The sequence below is a fragment of the Gossypium arboreum genome, chromosome 7 (assembly GCF_025698485.1).
Source record: "Gossypium arboreum isolate Shixiya-1 chromosome 7, ASM2569848v2, whole genome shotgun sequence".
In the NCBI taxonomy this organism is placed as follows: Eukaryota; Viridiplantae; Streptophyta; class Magnoliopsida; order Malvales; family Malvaceae; genus Gossypium; species Gossypium arboreum.
This window is the reverse complement of record NC_069076.1, coordinates 86,579,313-86,596,644: the sequence shown is the minus strand read 5'-3', so window position 1 is coordinate 86,596,644 and position 17,332 is coordinate 86,579,313. Positions and strand designations below refer to the sequence as shown.

The window sequence follows — 17,332 nt, the reverse complement described above, 5'->3', positions numbered from 1 at the left end:
TAGGGTGTCTTATGTGTGTGTCATTTTGAAATTGTAAATGTAAGGATGAAATAAATAGATTTAGGTTTGGTTATGATATATAATAGAATTTGGTTAATTTGGTATGAAATTGATTTATTTGATGATATTTGATATTTGAATAAAATTAAATATTGAATAATATGTAAATGTTTAAATTTGGCAAATTATGAGTGTATCTGGTTGTGTTGGTATTTATGTGTATATTAATTGTAAATATCTGATAGGTCCGGTAATGCTCCGTAACCCTGTTTCAGGGACGGTTTGGGGTTAGGGGGTGTTACTAAATTTGTGGTCCCGAAACCACTGTTCCAATTTCACTAAAAACGGGTTGTTATAAGAATTTTCTTGAAAAGTTAATTTGAAAAATCTAAGTAATTTTTGAAAATGAATTTTGATCAAGTAGAATTAAATTAATCAATTTAATTAATATGATATTTTTGGAAATTAATTTTCAAGTCAGACAATTGGCCCAATAGATAATTGAACTTGAAAATTGGGCCTGAGATTGTAAATTGGGCCAGTAGCCCAAAACTGAGGCAAAGACCTAAAAACTAGTCGAACTGGACAGGGTATGTGAAATTGGGCCGATGGTCTAACCAATGGCTAGACTGGTTCAGTCAGATCGTCACTGACCTGAATCGAACTGATAATAGTCGAACTAGTTCAAGGTGCCATAAGGGTGTCGCACTTGTATCATCAGACATGACGGCTACAATGTCGACGTTCTAGTGGTCGACGATAGTTGGTTTGGTTGAGCAGTGGAAGAGTTACACTCCTACTGAGACTCTATCAGAGAATTTGATTTTAGATTAACTGTGTAATGGCGTAAATTCAATGTTATCGGAACAGTGGTTTCGTAACCACAAATCCAATTTAAAAAGAAATTTATTTCAATATTTTTGCTTGAAAATTTATATGATAGGAAAATCGTATGAAAATATTGATAGGAAAATTTTATCAATTTAGTGATTAGTTAGAAAAAGAAATTATAGAAGAAATTGGGTAAAATAAGGTACGGGACCTCTATCTCGTAAAACCGAGTCAAAAATAATTTTATAAATATTTATGAAATGTTATTAATGTGGTATTAAAATTTCGTTAGGAAATTTTAATGTTTGGGTAGTCAATTAAATGAAAAGGACTGAATTGTAATAGGTGTAAAAGTTGCTAGAGTGATTAAATAGCTTATTAGTCTAATGAGAAAGGATATAAAAGGCAATTAGACCCAAAAGTTATTTGGGCTGGACGGCAAGGGTATGAAATCAGCAGAAAAATTGATAAATTAAGGGTAAAATTGGAATATTGCAAAATTAACTAAATAAAATTAGGACTAAATAGGAAATATCTAGATTTCTCTTCATTTCTCTTCAATTCCAGCAGCTAAAAACGCCATAGGAGGGTTCTCTAAGCTGGTATTTCATAATTTTGCACCAAGTGAGTTAATCCTTGCCTTTTCTAGTAATTTTGTGTTTCTAAGACTTTTACAACTAGATCCTACTATTAAATTCATTAGTTTTTGATTTCATGGATGAAATTTAAAGTCACCATGGTTGAGTGCTGTAAGTTTATGATGAAATAGAATGAAATTAAAGCTTTAATTTGTTTATGAGATGATTTTATTAGGCAATTTCAATGGAAAATTGATTTTTGGGACCTAATTGTGAAAATGTTTGGAATTAAAGTCTATTGCTGAAATTCTGATTCCTAAAGGTTGTAAACTAGTTTAAGGTGATAGAATAAAATGTTAATTGAGAAAAATCAGCTCAATTGAGAGGCTAATTGAGTAGGAACGAAATTATCATTTATTAAAAGCTTAGGGGAAAAATGGTAATAAACAGCTTGCACTAAAACAGTTTGGACAGCAGCAGTAGACTAACTTTGAAAAATCACCAAAAATTGTAGGAATCGAATTAGAAGATGAAAAAAATATGGAATTAAAGCTTATTGAGTCTAGTTTCTCATAGAAGAAATATTGTAAGCAATGGATTTGTAAATTTTGAGATATAATGAATTTTGTGAGACAAGGTCAGAATGAATTCGGGTTCCCCTGTTCTGACTTTGAAAAATTATAAAAAATTTAATAAAAATAATTAGGGACTTAAATTTATATTTATAGAATTCTGAATGAGTCTATTTTTAATAGAAACAAACAAGAACATCATTTGAATTCTGTATAAAGAGATAATTTATTTTTAGTGAAGAAGGGTCAGAACTGTTAGACAACAGAACAGGGGTGACTTTGAAGAATAAACTGTACTGATTGGCTAAACCAAAAATTCTGAAAATTTTATGGTAAAAATATATATGAGTCTAGTTTCAGGAAAATTAACGGATCTTAATTTGGAGTTCCGTAGCTCAAGTTATAAATAATTTAGTGACTATGACTCAAGTAGACAGCTTTGAATGAACTATAAATAATAGTTGAATTATAGAGAATGTTGCATATGAACATGAAATGTATTAAATTGATAATTAAATTTATTTATTTAGATCCAGAAGATTCAAATACTGAAGCTAGATCGAGGAAAGGAAAAGTTCGGGATTAATAGATTTTTACTGTTTACAAACAAGTATCAAGGTAAGTTCGTGTAACTTGAATTATATTCATAAATTGCTTGAGATTGTATGTTATTGATGTGAATATGATTTGAGTGTTCATTGTATGAAAATTAATGAAACATTGATATATTTGATAAAATGGGAAGAAATCCCGTTTGAATGAAAGGAAAATTCGATGGATCTCTGAAAAGGAATTTACGGTAAAAAAGATTTAGCCCAGACGGGTGATCCTATCCTCATATAGCCCTCCCGAAGAATATGTGTAAAATGGATTTAGCCGGACGGGTAATCCGAATTAGGTTCAATTTAGCTTTGGGTGATAATTGGATCCAAGCTCATTAGAGTAATTGTAGCGAGGATTTAGCTCGACCGGTAATCCCGCCGCAAGGTTGAGGTTCAGGAGTGTGCTCTCGAAATGGAAATGTGCACATGAATATGAATTGACGGACCGAATTGTACACTAAAAGTGTACCTCTGAAAATCCATCGAAATTCGATAAATTCAACGGGATAAATATGAAAATAATAAGGAATGAAAATCATGGTATTGATGAGTACATCAATCATGGTATATATATATATTATTGATACATGGAAATTATTGTACTAACTTGAATGTTGAGTTTGTGCATGTTAGGGTAATAATGCATTGAATGGATATATGAATGTTTATTATATTGTATTGAAAATATTAGGTAAGTATAATTCTTGTTACATGAGCTTACTAAGCACAAAGTGCTTACCCGCTTCCTTTTTCCCTGTTTTGTAGTGTTAAGAGCTCGGAGGTCGGATTTGGTAGGAGACACATCACATCGTCAACCTCGTGGATTTCGGTATATAAATAAACTTTATTTTGGAAATCAATGGCATGTATAAGCTAACAAAGTAAATGTTAACGTGAAATGAATGTAAAGTTAGCCATTAGTATGGTTAACAAACACAGTTATAGATATGTGATGACGTTATCTTATATAAATGCAAGAATCTATCATGAAAATATGTTGAATTGAAAAAAAAATTAATTGTAAACTCGGTAATGCCTCGCACCTATTAAAGCAATGAATACGGGTAGGGTATTACAAACTATTCTAAAAATAATATTATTTTAATTAAATTAAATTTAATATTTATCTTATAGATAAATATTCTATTATTTTAATAAGATTTAAAATATAAAATTTAATTTAATATTAAAGTGATTAAGTTTAATAATAGTTGAACTCTCTAAACTCTCGAGAAAGTTGTAGAGAGAAAATTCTCAAACAAGATTATTTTAGAAAATTTCTAGAGATATTTTTTTATTTACAATTTGACCTAAAAGTTTAGAGAAATTATAAAATTACCTTATTGATAAATTTTGTGAAAAATTTCTGATTCGAAGCAAGTCCACACTTGACAGACGTGAGTTTGAGGATAGTGAATAAGACTACTCAGTTGAAGAACTCATCCTAGATAAATCGAAAATGTACAATTTTAATTAAGCATTTATTTCTTTAGATATCACAATCAAAAACTTATTTTAAAAAAATTAAAATTCTATTTTCTGCAAATATTTATTCAATTGTCTTGTTTATTTCATTTTATGTGATTCAATTAGTCTATCATCCCATTAAAACAACCATCGTTAATTTTCTCTTTATTACCTTTTATAAAATATATAAAATAAATTATATTTTTACTTAAAACTGATTTTTTAAATTTTTATAATACATGTCAATCAAGTACATCAATACATGATATCTTTTTATAGTTGATTTTGACTTTAAAGGAATTTTCTTTTTTCAAATTGAAAAACCATCAGTCAACTCATAAGACTAAAATCGTGACAACTCTAAGTGAAATATGGAGGTTCTTACAAAAGAAAATCATTTGTTTTGTCCAAAAATTATTTTTTTGCTCAATTTAAAACGAAATTAGATAATCAAAATTTAACATCCTAAATGTAACGGAATCCTAACCTCAGCTAGCCCGTGTTCCACTAAGGGTGACTCTTATCTAAATTACTCAACCAATCAGATTTAAGTAATTTAATCCCAACAAATCAACCGTAAAATCAGAATCTTTTAAAAGCGCGTGGGGTCAAAGAATCCTAAAACTTTCCCTGTCCCCCACCGTAGAGAACCTCTCAATAAAGTCATTGCCAATACAGAAAAAAACGAATAATATAATAAAAATATAAAGCCCGTCCCCTCAAATTCTCGTTAGGCCCCTTCCAAATTTAGTCGGCAATTTTATATTTTCAGAAATCCCCTCTTTAGCCCCTAATATCCAACTTTTCTTTTCACTTTCACCCCATATTCTTCCTTGTTCCATACCATCCTCCTCCTCCTCCCCCTCCTCCTCCTCCTCTTCTTCGAATTAGGGTTTCACGATCCCCAGATATGAAGCGAACTGCCACGAAGAAGAATAGGCGGCCTCGTGCGACGAAAACGCCGGCGGTCAACGATTCGTCACGTCATGCGTTAAGTCAGTGGGATCAGCGGCGAGAAGGAGAAGGAGAAGACGATGAAGAACAAAAAAGGCTTCTCGGCTCGTTAATGGAAGCCTTCGGTTCGATCTCTCTAGAAGAAGCCACGTCAGCTTATAACCAAGCCGACGGTGATTTGGACAAAGCGGCCGAGATTCTATCCAATTTGATCGATAACGGTAACAATAGTGAAGATCCCGATCCGTCAACGAGCTCGATATCGAGTGGCTCGTCATCGTCAGGTTCGTCCGGGTTCGGTTTTTCCGAAACGAGTTGCTTACAAAATCTGAATAGCGGAAGGGGACGTAGCAGATGGGGAAAACAGCAGAAGCGAGTGGTAGCGTCAACGGGGACGGTTTCGACCGTCCTCGGGAAAGATTACGTTAGGTCAAGCCCATGGCGAGACCCGGCTGCAGTGGCACCGGCGAAATCGGTGTTGGCGACCGAAGAAGCGGAACAGTTTTTATGCTCAATGCTTGGGGAAGAGTGTGAACTTAGCATGGCTGTTGTTAGAGATGTTTTATGTGAGTTTATTTATTATTTTGTTTGCATAAAGAAGTTCTTAAAATAATTCTTTTAATTATATTTTTATGTTGAACGAACAGAAGTTTACTTTTGCAGGTCAGTGTGGGTACAATGTTGAGAAGGTATTGTCAGTCCTAAAATCTGAATTTGCTTTCTTTGTTGATTTTGATGTATCAAAACAGCGAAGCAGTTTCATAGTCATTTAGGAACTTTAAGGAAAAAGAAAGATCTATGAAAGGTTACATGCGCCCTGTAGCATACTGGGTTCTTTATATGGTTTGTTGGTAAAATGTTACTTTTTTACTATATAAACGTGCATCCAAGGATCAAGGAGTCTATGCGTATTGATTTTCACCCTGTAAATAGGCATGTGGAAATTGGGTTACTGATTCAGGGAGGGATGGACTGGGTTGACTTTAGTGCTTTGATTCTCTCCCTCTCGGAATGGTTGAATTGTGAGTAAATCTGACTTAAAAAATTGGAAACAAGAGAAAGGGCTAAGCTACTGAAATATAGCTTCTTGGTACATTACTGTGTTGGGATACTTATTTCTGCATTGTCATCCTTTTGATGATTCCCTTTATGGTTCAATGTATTCGTTCTTTCCAGGCTTTGGATGCATTACTTGATTTATCTGCTTCCTCCTATGAAAAATCCAAGAGTTTTAATGACAATTTGAACAGTAGACAAGATACAGGATTCGTAATTGAATGTGCAGACAATGTAAGTATTATGATTTTTTTTTTCCTTGAAATGTTTCAAGTTTTGTGGATCAGATATCTCACTCTGAATATGACATCATTTTTTTAGTTTGTTAGATTTCTATACACCAAATTTATAATAATTCCTGTTTGTCCCACTAGAGCTGTTTGATATTAGCTGGTTTGAGTGTTATTATGCTTACTTTTTTTAGAGAGGCAGTGGGGAGTCAGAGAGAAAATACACAGTTGTTTGGTTTGGATAGGTTTTAATATTTATTTAGTGTTCTATTTGATGGTTTATCTTTCCTTATTCTAAGCTTGAGGATTCGACAATCAGATAAGAGTTCTTTAGGTTGCCAAATTAAGGTTCATCTCTATATTGCAAACCGATGTAACTCAAGGGAACTTCCATTTTGTATGCATTCAGTTAGTCACTAAAGGAGGAGAAATTGACAAAAAGCCTACCCCTTCCTCTCCCCCCCCCCCAAATTTTTTCCCTCTTGGAAAGAGCACTGAAGAATGTGTAAGATTACATTTGCGTGGCATATGTTTAATTATTTTTGCTGTTTTGTATAATTTACGTCTCTTTCGCCCATAATTTGAAATCTCTCTGAAGCATTTTACATTGCATTGTATTCTAAATGGTGATTTATAAATTTTCTAACAGTTAACAGATAGGACATCTGACTGCATATCTAAGTTGTTGGAAAGCGAACTTCAAGATAGTATATGGTCAGCCGGATATGGTCACAGGTAATTTAGTCTTTCTGCCGTTGTCCTTGACTTGGCTATTTCTTTTTCTTTTTTCCCCTCAAAATCGTCTTCTCATGCAGGAGTTATATTATAATAGAAAGAGACTTAAATGTTGTAGATGACCAAATGGTTTTGAGCTATTTCATGCATGTCTTGAAGAGTGAGATAATTTATGGTAGAAACTTTTCTTGTTGGTGAATTAATTGCCTGTTAGATTTAGAAGCTGCAGAAAGAATGAGAACAATTTTGTAATCACAGTATAAAAAGCTCTGCAAGTCATTTATCAGTGCAGTCTAAAAGTGTGTTTGCTTGTTGTATTGCATGTTTTCAGTAGCATTGCATGTAAACTTAACTGACATGTGTTATGTTGTAATACAGTTATCTCATGCTAATTGTAAGTCTTCTAAGTACTTGGTTTAGATAACTTGAGTTACGCCTTGACTGTGGCAGTATTGTATAAAGCTTTTATATTGCTGTTAATTTGAATTCTCCTATTTTGATCTTAAGTGTAAAAAACTATGACTTGAAATCTTAGGTGTTCTACCCCTCTTGAATTTAGGAATTACTCTAAGGTTCTTGCTAGTTCTGAAGCTATGCAACCACCTTGCCCAAGGAGTAATGTGTCGAATCTCCCTCAGGAGGTCCTGGATTCTTTATTTAAAATCCCCAAGAGTTCTGAGCATGAACCAAGCACTATGAGTTGGAGGAATGTAGTAAAGAAGATGCAGTTGTTGGGACCACCTATTGATTTTTGTCCATCTACTGATGCAGAACCTCAGCAGGATATCTATGGTATTCTCTTGTTAATTTTCTCAGGCTTTGCATGTTATTGTATGTATGAGTTTGTTGGTACTGTGACCTCCGGTTTTGAAATGGGGTTATGAATATCACTATAAACAGTTTTATTTGCTAAATTGTACTTGAGCACCTTTATTGGAAGGGTAAACTGACAAATTGCTATTAATTATCTTTTCATTGTTAGTCACATGTATTCTAGATACATATGCATTACTTTTCTTCTGTTTGTCCTACTCCTTCCATAATATGAATATACAAGTACTCAGAGCTACTTGAATAACTGCCCCCTCTACTTATTATGAGAAATCAAGACATAAGAATAATCGTAAAAGTGGTTAGGTCACTCTTTGGTTCCTTTTTAGAACTTAAAAAAGTCTACTAAAAAATAAGAAGAAAAAGGAACGGAAGAATTTTAAGGTGATTCTTGATTGGATGTAGTTTTCTTTTAGGGTTTGTATTGTTTTTATTTCCTTCTTCACGTAGCATTTATAACCATTTCTCAAAATATTTATCATAAACTCTTTTGTACAACCTGTATATACGTTTCTGCACTGTTTTTCATCATATTTTTCTTTACAATTCAAAATATCTGTAATTTGTAGCTAAGGGAGATGAATATCACAAATTTAGAGAGTGTGCCAAAGAACATTGGGATTCCATGAGATCTTATTATCAGAAGGTATGGCGTTTATAGCAATATGTATATTTATTATTTCTATAAACCAAATACATACATACATACATACATCCAGACATACATATATACATTTATGAACATCACGAATAAAAGTTGCATTGCCCCATATGAATTTTTTGTAATTGATATGAGTATAGTTGACTATTTGATGGTAGAATGAACGTTCTTCTACAGGCTGCTACTGCATATTCAAAGGGAGAGTTGGAGTATGCAGCTTATCTTTCTGATCAGGTGTGTTTTCTACTTGGGGGATGTTATGAATCATGTGTTGCATATAAGTTCGAGATGTGATGCCATGTCTTCGGCAAATTTTGAATAGGAAACACTGGCAACAAAAATGAAGGAACATGAGAACTGGGGATAATATCCCATAATGTTTTACTTGTCTTCTTCTCTGCTTGACATCAATATGATGTCTTATGTCAAAACTCGTGCCAAGGGTTGGCTTTAGAATAAAATTCTGACTTGATAATACCTTGCATCTGAGTAGGGAAAGATACAGACTAAATTGGCACGGGAAGCAGATGAAAGGGCAAGCCAGAATATATTTAAAGCCAGGTTAGTCCTTGTATAACTAACTGAATCGGTGAACAAGAAGTATTCTCTCTCTGCCTGCCTCTACCTTCTCTTGTGGTCTAGTGAACTGATCTGTCAACTCTCTTCCAGGAACAAAGCCTTTGAAAATGTGATAACAATTGATTTGCATGGGCAACATGTCAAACAAGCGATGAAACTTTTAAAACTACACCTTCTATTTGGAATACATGTTCCTTGTAAGCATTGTTTGACCTGATTCCGTATTAGTATGTGTGTGTGTGTGTTTGTGTTGTACTTATTATTTGCCTTATTGTGCTTCAGCGGTTCAAACTCTGAGGGTTATTACTGGCTGTGGAACACATGGTATGGGGAAGTCAAAACTGAAACAGTCGGTATGGATCTAAAGTATCCCTGATCCAGCTATTTGTCCTTTCTGTAGTAAATTAATAAAAAAAAAGTCGGATTCTTTTGTGGTGGTTGATTTCTCCAGAATGATTAATGTGGATGTTTTGGTAGATTATATGTGGTTGAAATGTTTTATTGATTATATTGAACTTTGATTCATTTTCTTCATTGCGAACATTTTACTTTATGCTTTTATCTTAGGAGGACAGTGTAGTTTATGTTCTTCTTGTCTAATATTTTATGTCACTGGTTGATGCATGCAGGTCACTAAGCTTCTTGAAAAGGAAGGCATTCAGTGGCGTGAAGAAAACCGTGGAACTGTACTAATCAAGCTTGGCGGATACAGAGAGTTCAGCTTTTTAGAATCCAATAGTGACACGGAGTAAATTAATTATCTAATACCAGGTTTGCATCATTTACCATCTGTTTGTACAAGACAAGGATGTAATGTAACAAGGTTAATTAGTGGTTCAAAAACAGGGATCAGATGTTTATATGTACTTTACTAGAAATCCTTGTACCCTTTCCTCCTTAGGTAGGTGGAAGCTTCATGAAGATGAAGCTTTCCGTGTTCCTGTATGTTGAGTTTAGCAAAATCATGTATCTGACTCAATTATTGGTAATGACAAAGACTCATGTATCTGACTCAATTATTGGTAATGACAAAGACTCATGAGAGACTGTAAATTCCATAGTTATCAACAGAGTTGCTGTGTTCTTTTACTTTCATTAGAAACTTGGTTTGGTATGGAGCATCTTTCCTGCTGCAGGGAACCTGTTTGTTTGACAAGATGGAAGAATGGTTGGGGATTCTTTTGCTTGGAGTGTTGCAGAATGGCGCAGCAGTGCCAGATTTTGAGAAGTTGGAAAATTTATTTTATTATTCTTTTGATACTTAAAGTTGGGGAGTTTCCAGTGACACCCTAGTAGTTCCATCTTCGATTTTGTTGCTGGCTTGAGTTGATTTGTTTAGCATTTTATAGAATAGATGAATTAGCCATATTGTAACTGTTACGTGGATTATGATTCATGGCTTTATCTTACAATAATCCTTGATTAACCTATTCATCCAACAATATTTTCTTGTTCTGTTGGATTCATCCAACTTTTTTGGACCCTGGCAAATTTTACATGGTCGCCAAAGCAGACAGATAACATTTTCTTTGTTGACCAATATGCATGATATCTTTATAATTCCATGCTTTTTTTTTTTTTAATTGAATATGCAAATAATTGAGAAGTAGGCAATTCGACATTATCCCCTTCATTGCGGTTTTTGGTTTCTATGGCTATGGTCCATATATAGAACGCAGGAAGGCACACCGTGAATGCGCCTCGTCCAAAAGGATCCTGAAGCGGCGCGTTCAGGTGGTGGCCCTGCCAACACTGATTTCACCACTTGCAACAATAACAACTTTGTTCTTGGGTGTACAGCTCAGCCTTCCTTGAGCTTCAATTTTGTAAACAACATCCATCCCAGAGAGCACTTTTCCAAATACAACATGTTTGCCATCTAACCATTTAGCAGCCATGTTAAAAGATGATAAACTATAACATCTTCATTGTAAAATTTATAACTACCTGCTGGCTGTAACGGTTGTAATGAATAATTGTGAGCCCTATACGAAACGAAACAAACAGTCTTTGCTTGTAACAGATGTTCCAAATCATTCCTTGAAAACTAGTTAAAGACGAGTAGGAATGTAGCTGGCTCACCAGGCCCAGTGTGCTTCACCTTGAAATTCTCATCACCAAATTTCCACCATCACCGAGTGTAAAATCGCCTCCTTGTATCATAAAATGTGGAATAATCCTATGAAACGTACTGCCTTTGTACTGGAGAGATTTCCCCTGTAATGGAAACCCACGGTCCCAAGTATATGACGACTATGTTACCAGGACTCTTTAAGTTTCTATCCGACGCATATTAACATAAGTTGACCAGTGAGATTAGCACAATGTTCGGAAATTTTCTGCCTATAACAGAAACTCAGGCTGATTGGTAGCAAAACAATTGATGGGAAAATTCCAAAAGATACATTAAGACAGCAATGCAGCCATAACACTAAACATAACTGTTGTTTTAGGAACTATGTTTCCAAAGAGTCCCATGATGACTCGACCTGAGAGCAATAATTCAGTAGTAATGTTTTAGCTACGTAAACTAAACAGAAAGCAAAAGCTATGGTGGGTGCAACACATTACGTATCCTACGATATTGGAGGAAATTCTAGGGTGAGCTCCACTTAAGCAAAAGTTTTTACCAAAATATCTAAAGATTTACCGATATTTGCAAGACTTTACCAAAATTGGTCTTAAAAGTAAGAAAAAGTGAAGCATACCAGCAGGTTTTCCTGCAATTTCAACATCAAAGTAAACTTGGTGAGTAACTTCATTCAAATGTTCCCTTGACTGTTTTGCCTGCACATTCCATTAAAAAGAACATATCCAACAATCAAATCAACTAATCACATCTGACTAGACAATAAGTGAAGAAAAACAGAAGAAGATATTAACTTAACATTGTATATCGCAGATGAGCTTAATAAACTAGACGCAGAACTAAAAACAGAAAGGGAACCTGAGCCAAGAACTTTACTTATTCTGACGTAGTTATATAGTACAAAATGCATCACAAATTATTCTATTTTGATATTGAGACAAAAATATTGGCATTTTCGCTAAAATCTCTTTTAAAATGTAAAATGCTCTCTCAATATAAATTTTTAAAGATGAACGGGCTCGATTAGAAAATTCTCCCCGCAATATTGATTTTTGTAGATTTACATTGGAGTTTTTTTTTTTTTAAGATTTACTTTGAATTTTAGAGATGAAAGTGAAAATGAGAGAACGAAGACTACTAATATCTTGACACTACTATTAGATTTGAGAGCATGATCAAATATTTTATTTCACATATCTCATTCTTAATCAGATGTTGAAAAAATTACCTATAAAAGTAAAAATTTGTTAACCATATTTATATTAAATAATAAAATAATATTAAGGTTAAATAATAGTTTAAAATATTAAAGTTATATTTTGTTTCACAAAAAGAATTTTTGATTTGCCTTTTCAAAGTAAATAGAAAGTAAAATAATGTTGGATTGGAGAGAGACCCATAGAGCAAATGAAGAAAATTTACATGGAAAAGTAAGAAACATAGCTATGTTTGTATCGACTTGGTTATTAGCCCATCAATGTGTAAGTTCCTCCTTGGGGATCCAATTTATTCATTCAAAAACTGAAAAAAGGTTGTGCTTTGACAATGCTAAAATCACCCTTTTAGCAGGTCAATTGCCACCATCGTATCTAAAAAATTCTTTTTAAGAGTAGTGGCTGACCCTGTAAGCACTCTCTTAATTCAACTATTGGGATTTCATCCACCTCCCTTTTCTCTTGCCATATCAATTATTGGGTCACGATTCTCATCCCAAGTTGGGCTTCAAATACTTAATCCCAAGTTGCCAGAAAAATTGAAATTATTAACTAAGCTATTTTAAGAAAAATTTATTAATCTATTCTTATTCAAGTAATTCCTCAAATTAGAATAAAAATTTATGTATATAAAAAAATATAATAATATTTTAAACTCAGATGGTTGCCAAAAGAAATTTAATGATTGATTTTAGCTATGATTGAATTCAATGGCATTGGGAGGATAGGACCCCCAAACCATTAAAAACAGAACACAATGGACGGCCTCGGAGGCGGCCTCGGAGGAAGCGAAGAAATTCAATCCACGTGGGAAACCCAATACCATCCTTCCACACACACAGACAGGCAGACAGACAGAGAACGCGAGTTTAAAAAAAGTTACCTTAAAAAAAGGAATCACTAATAATGGTTTAAACCTTATGTTCGTCCGTTGTATTTTGTAGCAAACAAAAAGCAGGGGACGCGAACACCATTTGCAGGGAGCCGCTGCAAATGCTCTTTTCAATATGGCGAAACAACACGCCTGGGCTCACTCTGCACATCCTCGTTCGCCTTCTTATCTCTTCTTCTCCGTCGTTGCGCTTTCTTTCCTCTCCCTTATCGCCCTCCTCATCTACAAGGTCCACCTCCTTTTTCTTTTTCTTTTTTAATATTTATCAGCTGCTAATGGAACCAGCAATGTTCTGACTGTTTTTTTTTCCGGTGGAGATTTAGGTGGATAATTTTGCTTCCCAAACGAAAACAATCGTGGGTCATAATTTAGAGCCGACGCCGTGGCATCTTTTCCCGCCAAAAAACTTCACCGACGAATCCCGACATTCCCGGGCTTACAAGATCATCCAATGCTCCTATCTGACTTGTCGCTACGCCGCCACCGTCGGTGGCGCTCAACCTTCGGAGGGGCAGGAGGAGGAACGACGGGGCTTAGTCTCCTCTCGTACCCCTCCACAATGCCCAAACTTTTTCAAGTTCATTTACCGTGATCTTGAACCATGGATGAAGACCCGGATATCCGTTAACCACATAAATGAAGCCAAGGAACACGCGGCGTTTCGTATCGTTATTGTTGAAGGAAAATTGTTTGTCGATTTGTATTATGCTTGTGTACAAAGTAGATTGATGTTTACGCTATGGGGAATTTTACAGCTTATCAAAAAGTATCCTGGGATGGTCCCTGATGTGGATATGATGTTTGATTGCATGGATAAGCCTACCATTGAAAGAGCTAGAGTTGAAAATGGGTCTTTGCCGTTGCCTCTGTTCCGGTATTGTACAACTGAGGCTCACTTTGACATCCCTTTTCCCGACTGGTCCTTTTGGGGTTGGTAAGAATCACTCATTCCCAACTTCATTTGAGATTCTAATTTGTCTACTTTTACTACAAGATCATATCTGCATAATCTGTGTTTACACTTACCATAACCTAACTCCATTCGTGTAACTTAAAACCTCAAGTTACCAAATCAAAATTGTCCCGAACCTAAAATGATATGAATAACTTAAATTGTTAATAATCTGGGTATACCAGGGATTGCAGGTAATTTGCTATGGACTAAGCTCCAGGTGCTAAATTGTTAATGATTCTGTGCAGATAGAATGTTAAATTGAGTAGACCATTTGATGGTAGTATGAATTGTGTGAAAATATGTTCAAGTTGCGAAGCTTAACAACGCTGTATCCCTGAATGCAGAAATGTTGAGTTATGTTGGTGTCACTTTATGTAGTTGTCATCCATATGATTCATGTTCAAATACTCCCAAGTCTAAAAGTGTTTTTCTTGTTTATGTGAATCTTATATATATTGGCATGCTATATGTGTTGGGATATGTGTGTGTGTATAGTGCTCCTCTCTACTAGCTTATGCAAATGGAGCATCTTGAATCTATCTTGGAATTTTTCATTAGTCGCAGCTATGGTGGTGATATAAGAGATGTGGTCTAGAATTCATGTTAGTTTTGGTGGATATTTATTTGAATTCTTGTGCACATCTTTGTGAATGACTTGTCTGCAGGCCAGAGGTAAATGTAGAGGCATGGGATGAGCAGTTCAAAGAAATTAAGAAGGGATCACAAGCTCAAACCTGGTTGAAGAAGATTCCCCGTGCCTATTGGAAAGGAAATCCAGATGTTGAATCTCCAATACGTCTGGCACTAATGCAATGCAATGACTCTAACTTGTGGGGTACAGAAATTATTCGTCAGGTTGGTTTGAAAAGTTTTATGTGAACGCATGAATTTTTCTATTTAGAAATGATAGGTCTAACAGCCAAAAATGTGCTTTAAAGTGCAATAATGATAATAAGATTTATGTTGTTTGATGATGTTGCTTTTTATTGTCCATTGCAGGACTGGGCGGAAGAAGCAAAGACTGGGTATGAGCGGTCCAAACTATCCGATCAGTGTAATTATCGGTGAGTTCTCTTCTTTGACTGATATTACTACAGCAGACATACTTATATTCAACATTTGCATTTGAGTCCGGATAATAGCCTTATGCTGTGTGATGGGCCTGGAACTTTAGAAGACTATTCCTTAAGAGTCCTAAACAAACTTGGTAGCTACAAGTTACTAGAGTGCTTTGACTTGGTTTCCACGCTTTTTGTAGGTTAGCCTTCTAGAATTTTCCAGGTTTGGGTCGGGTCAAGATGCCCCGTATGAACAACTTGGTTTGCTGTGTGAGCCTTGATCATGAGCTGGTGTGCACAGGCTGTGACATTGGCACAGTACATTTAAAGCTTGCTATTTAGACTAGTCCTTGGGGACCTAAGAATCAACCGCCCCTGCCTTTAAATCCCAGATTTCTTCCCTAGAGTTCAATCAGCTTGGATTGCATTGTAGAAAGCCGTCATAAGGGCTACATTTTATAATGGAAATTAAACAAATTTTGTTCCAAGGCTCAAAAAGTGCATAATTTAATATTGTTTTGTAATACTTGTCTGATATTGAAAGTAATATACTGATATTTTTGTTTCCCGTTTTCTGCAGTTATAAGATCTATGCTGAAGGCTATGCTTGGTCTGTAAGCTTGAAATATATCCTATCTTGTGGTTCACTTCCTCTATTAATTTCCCCACAATATGAAGATTTCTTCACTCGTGCCCTCGTTCCCAAGTTAAACTACTGGCCTGTCTCTAACGTTGATTTATGTCGCTCCATAAAGTTTGCTGTTGACTGGGGTAATACAAACCCGTCTCAGGTATGATCTTTTGGCATTCGAATTGGCAATAAGCAACAACTATTATAGGTTTAAACTGAATCTAGAATTCTTTCTTTTGAGCATCCACATAAACTCATGGCAATATTAGTACATGGTTATGGGGTATGATCCTCTATATATTTATGAGAAAGCTTGGAACATGGTTGACCCCTATTAGTGATACATTCTTTCTTTCTGATAAATTTGACTAAACAGGCAGAGGCAGTCGGGAAAAGAGCGCAACATCTGATGGAAAGTTTAAGCATGGATCGGGTTTACGATTACATGTTTCACCTGATTTCAGAATATGCAAAGCTGCAAGACTTTAAGCCTGTCCCGCCCTCATCAGCTCAGCAAGTATGTGAAGAATCCTTGCTTTGCTTCGCAGATGACAAGCAAAAGGAATTCCTTAAGAAATCAGCAGTGACTGATGGTTCATCAACGCCGCCCTGCACCCTTATCAAGCGTCCCAACCCTAATTTTTTCACTATTTGGAATGATCAGAAGAGGAAAATAATTGATAATGTGAGAGATATGGAGAACAGAGCAAATGCAGCCATCACCTAGATGACATACCTAATGAATTTATGTCTGCACTTAGTCATTTATACAGAAATTCTTTTAAATCCTTTTTACACGTTATTTTTTATATTTATATTTATATTTATACGACAAAAAAAGAAAAACCAAATGAAATGGAAGTGGTGGAATTACAAACTTGGGTTGCAAATTTAGTTAAAATTAATTTTTCATGTTGGTTTTATGTATATATATTTTTAATTCATTAAACAATGTATTTTTATTAACAAAATATTCTCCTCGTAATCAAAATTTAGGAAAATATACATATATTTGGGTAGTACAGATAGAACACAGCTATCTGAAGACAACAGAAAATTATAAGACAATAGTCTTACTACCAATTGGGTAGGGAAAAATGAAACAGGAGTTGTGCTTGGCTGTCTTGTAATTTTTGAATTATCTGAGTAGTACCATCCAATTCTGATTCTGAACTAAATGCACATTATCCTCTAGATATCTAAATTCGAAAAAAAAAATCTAAAATTAATATTTTCTATCATATGTTGGATATCAAAATTCACAAAATTTGAATTAATATGAAAGTCTATATTTATAGACATAGGAAGTATAAATAAAATAGAATTCTACTTTCTAATTACTATTAAAATTTAAACTACATTAAAATTTATCTAAGATATTCATAACACTCTTATAT

The 17,332-nt window shown here is 34.6% G+C and overlaps 2 protein-coding genes and 1 long non-coding RNA gene across 6 annotated transcripts; 2 read left to right on the top strand and 1 right to left on the bottom strand.

Moving 5' to 3' along the window:
* Positions 1–4,716: 4,716 nt before the first annotated feature.
* LOC108453507 (SMR domain-containing protein At5g58720) lies at positions 4,717–10,112 on the top strand. Of its 4 annotated transcripts, none has more exons than XM_017751640.2 (12): positions 4,717–5,570; positions 5,668–5,693; positions 6,181–6,294; positions 6,700–6,795; positions 6,940–7,025; positions 7,585–7,817; positions 8,426–8,502; positions 8,695–8,751; positions 9,011–9,078; positions 9,187–9,293; positions 9,379–9,449; positions 9,726–10,112. In XM_017751640.2, exons 1-12 carry the CDS (start codon positions 4,961–4,963, stop codon positions 9,846–9,848), a joined length of 1,668 nt encoding a protein of 555 aa, XP_017607129.1. In that variant the 5' UTR covers positions 4,717–4,960; the 3' UTR covers positions 9,849–10,112. The 4 variants fall into 4 exon arrangements, with proteins under 4 accessions (XP_017607129.1, XP_017607128.1, XP_017607130.1 ...); XM_017751639.2 differs by having other exon boundaries at positions 7,561–7,817; XM_017751641.2 differs by lacking the exon at positions 6,700–6,795 and having other exon boundaries at positions 7,561–7,817.
* A 384-nt stretch (positions 10,113–10,496) lies between these two features.
* Positions 10,497–12,044, bottom strand: LOC128295593 (uncharacterized). The gene is made up of 3 exons (XR_008286123.1): positions 11,805–12,044; positions 11,044–11,313; positions 10,497–10,975 (listed from the first exon to the last, which is right to left on the bottom strand). It is a non-coding gene; the product is annotated as an uncharacterized LOC128295593 (long non-coding RNA).
* Positions 12,045–13,056: 1,012 nt separating this feature from the next.
* On the top strand, positions 13,057–16,812 carry LOC108450567 (uncharacterized). The gene is made up of 6 exons (XM_017748248.2): positions 13,057–13,520; positions 13,615–14,225; positions 14,912–15,101; positions 15,246–15,310; positions 15,885–16,095; positions 16,312–16,812. The coding sequence occupies exons 1-6, from the start codon at positions 13,407–13,409 to the stop codon at positions 16,660–16,662; spliced, it is 1,542 nt and encodes a 513-aa protein (XP_017603737.1). The 5' UTR covers positions 13,057–13,406; the 3' UTR covers positions 16,663–16,812.
* The last annotated feature ends 520 nt before the right edge of the window (positions 16,813–17,332 follow it).